Here is a 3,579-nt window from a genome sequence, read left to right on the forward strand (position 1 = left end):
AAAATCATAAACTCAAACTCACTCATTGCTAATGCATTTTAGAGCGTTAGGGAGTCGCCACCTAGATAGGCTATTTTTAAAAAAAATTTTTTTTAGCTTGCTTGTTTGAAACTCACAAAGCATTTTTTCCTAGAAATATTATAGTAATAAGGTAAATGGATCTGGCCACCAAAGCCTCATTTCCACAATCTCTCCCTCAATTTCCTGGTCTAAAAGACTAATGACTATTAGGATGCTTCTTATGCTTTCCAGGAGCCTCCCATGCAGGCCTCCATTCCTATCATGGAATTTTCACAAGTAAGGTATTTGTAAGCTGGGAAATGCCTTATTAACAATTTAATATTTTACCACCTAAAACCTACTAATCATTTTTACAACACTGATAACACTTGATTAACTTAAACTCTAAATGAAATATGTTTTTTAGCAATCAGCAAATTAAAAACAAAGGGGTAAAAGAGAGTTCTAAAATGTCCTTACAGTGTGTGACCTCAAACATATAAAGCAAGATGCTATTTTAAAATATGCTGAAAAGTTTAAAGATGGATGAATTTAAATTTAATCCTTTTTATAAAAAACCAAACAGCAGTCTATTACCACTGGGACTAAGCACTGAAAAACTAAGTTATAAAACAAATACATGAAACATGACAATTTAAATTCTTTGGATTCTTTATCTTCTAAGCCCCCACTTTTAATACAGAATTAACTTTCCCAACCTAAGCACAGCATCATTATTTAACACTTCATATCTAAAAGCTGTACTTTAGGAACATTTTATGAGTTTTCAGTTATCAAGAAAGCTTCAGAACGAAAAAGTGGGAGTTAAAAGATAAGACAGCTTCAGATAGTACCACAGTTTAAATACTGGGACAAATACTGGCTTAGACTTTATGTTTTTTGACTTTATGTTTCCTCTATTTTCTACAAAAACCTTTTAGCATCTGATAATTTCATCAGCCCTTCTGTTTTCAAACTAGTAACCTTTACTTCCCATCATGTCCCAGATAAATGAGTCCTGAGATTTCCTAAAGGGTGGACCTCAGTTACTGAGGCCCCTTTATAAGGCAAACATTCATTTAAATTTGTTGGAATAGGGTTTTATGCTCTAAACTGAAGTTTCACTAGAGTGCTTAGGATGTTCAAAAAAATTCTTTCCAAAGCACTCTTTGGTCCATTCAGAACACTCAGAATGGAAGTTGCAGAAGAACTGGAGCATCTATCAGTCATATTTGGTTCTGTCTGTCAGGGGTTCCTCCTTGTAATGGGAAATGATTTGAATGAGGATGGAACAGTTGATAAGGAGGAAGAACAAACCAGCTAACCAGATAAACAGAAAGGTGTTCTTTCCTTGAAACTCAAGAACATAAGCAGGAGCCAGCCATAAGGCCTGCCCTATGAACCATAACGTCAGGAGAACCACAGCTCTTCTCCAAGGCATTCTCACTAGTGGCATCACAAGGGGCAGGAGGCAGAGGTACCAAAGAAAGTACTGGGAGGTGCAGACTTTGTTAAATGTCACAAAAATAGACGTATGAAGAAAACAACAAAAGGCAAGGTCTCTGTAATAAGCGAAAGACACTGCTGAAAGCAAGATGAATTGTGGCAGGAATGCGGCAATTCCCAGGGAAAAACTCCACTTGCTCTCTGCGGTCAAATACAGCATGTAGAAGTATGGAGAGAAGTTGTGACGGATATCCCGCCTGGTCAGGTGATACAGGTAGGTGTGCTCCAAAAACTCCCAGCCATATTTGTAGTAAAAACCGAAGCTCAGGGCAAAAAACGTGAGTCCAGCAACAGCTACGAAGAGCAGCACAGCCCGATTACACAGCCTCTTCAGGAATTCACACAGACGAGCCTGGAAAGAATACCGGGATTGACGGAGGCCTTCGTCACTGTCGCGTTCCGGAAGCAAGTGGAGTGCTATGGGAAGGATATAGGTCACCGGATACATCTTCAAATGCACTGCGAAACCATAGAATACAGCGGCACGCGCGACGAGCCTTTTTTCTATTAGGTACAGGGTCATAAGCACCAGGGAGGAGACGATTGAGTCCGCATTGCCTCGGCTGGACACCGCCATAGGTAGGGGGTTAAGAAGCCAAAAGACACAGTAACCGCAAGCCTGGCGGCGACCCAGCCCCTTAAGAAGCAGTAGCCGGTATAAAAGGAAGGCGGTGAGGAGGTCGAAGCTGACGAAGAGAAACTTTCCAAAGAGCTCATTGAGATAGATGTTGGGCGTGAGGAGCCACCCCAGCAGCGGAGTGTAACGGTACGTCGCCCTCAGGTAAGGGGAGCGCCCTTCCGTGACGAAACGCGCGGCGTCGGTGAAGACCTGGTAGTCGATGTCTGTATACCTCACGAGCAGGGTCCGGTCCTGGAAGAGCCCATAGAAAACCAGGGCCACTCGGGCAAGCAAGGCCACACCAAATACCCCGGCGGGGGGCACCCACAGATTCAGGAACCACTCTCCCCAGTGCCTGGTCGGGCTCATGACCTGACTGCACCACAGCAGCTCAGTCCCCAGCTCTAAACTGCCTTGGAAGGTCTAACCCTCGCTGCGGTTCCTTGGCCGGCACTACTCCTACCAGCTACACTGCCGACCGAAACAACTGTGGGACGACAACTTCCGGCAGGAAGGCCCGCCCCCGCCCTGTTTCCGGTCGCACGCCAGGCGCTGGGTTCTCAGTGGCCCCAGCGGGAGAATTACCTTCCTTCTGGACAGGCTGTCTCGCGTCCTCTCCTCCTCCGGCGGGGGCGGGGTTTCCGGTCCGGCGACTTCAGTTTGCCCGGAAGGCCGGCGCTGGGAGGTATTTTTACAGAGCCGGGCGGGTGTTATTTGTGGGTGACCGCGTACTTCCCCCGCCTCAACTCCAGTTGATGGAGACTGACCCCTGAAGCGGAGCGAGCTTCGAGCTTCATCCCTCAGGCCTGGGCCGGTGACCCGAGAGTGAAAAAAAATAGGAGTGAAGGAAAAATAAACCTGTGATGGTTTCTCATGCTTTACCTCGCCAGCTCGTGGGTAATACCGAGGGGGTTTGTGGGCTCCGGGGGGGGCCGAGCTAGGATGAATTGACGGGGGCCCAGAGTGTGTGCGATATTTGGGACATACTTGTATTTTGAAATTATTAGTTGTTTATCTAAATTTGAATTTAACTGGGCATCCTGTATTTTATCCGGCAAACCTTGGTGGAGGGATGGGAGGGGAGGACAGGAAGCTTCGTAGGGTTCCTAAATTCTATCACGCCCTCATGCCTCAGTGTCATTGCACTTGCTATTCTTTCTGTCAACGTTGCCTTCCCCTCAGCAGTCACTACTTAACCCTTCAGGCCTCGGCTCAAGTGTTAACTCCTAAAAGCATATCCTGGCTCTCAGCTCACTTTTTCATCATGCACTGCGATTTAGATGCCTTTCTGCTAACTGAGGGTAGACGAACAGAGACCAAAGGGCTCTAAGCTCTAGAAAGTCACTCACACAGAAGCCCCTGCCCCTCTATGTAAATATAGAGTCCTGTCCATTGCCTGCCCTCCCATTGCTCCAAAATTCCCTTTTGGAATGACCATCCCTATAGTATAGCAT

General features: G+C 46.0%; 1 protein-coding gene across 1 annotated transcript; it reads right to left on the reverse strand.

Annotated features, from left to right (window-relative positions):
* Nucleotides 1-603: 603 nt before the first annotated feature.
* On the reverse strand, nucleotides 604-2,611 carry PIGM (phosphatidylinositol glycan anchor biosynthesis class M). The gene has a single exon (XM_068538303.1). It carries the CDS (start codon nucleotides 2,492-2,494, stop codon nucleotides 1,223-1,225), a length of 1,272 nt encoding a protein of 423 aa, XP_068394404.1. The 5' UTR covers nucleotides 2,495-2,611; the 3' UTR covers nucleotides 604-1,222.
* Nucleotides 2,612-3,579: the final 968 nt, after the last annotated feature.

Source organism: Eschrichtius robustus, chromosome 3, assembly GCF_028021215.1.
Source record: "Eschrichtius robustus isolate mEscRob2 chromosome 3, mEscRob2.pri, whole genome shotgun sequence".
In the NCBI taxonomy this organism is placed as follows: Eukaryota; Metazoa; Chordata; class Mammalia; order Artiodactyla; family Eschrichtiidae; genus Eschrichtius; species Eschrichtius robustus.

What these genes read in the sequence shown, in the direction of transcription:
- PIGM (XM_068538303.1), bottom strand. Translation starts at nt 2,494, where the DNA reads ATGAGCCCGACCAGGCACTGGGGAGAGTGGTTCCTGAATCTGTGGGTG.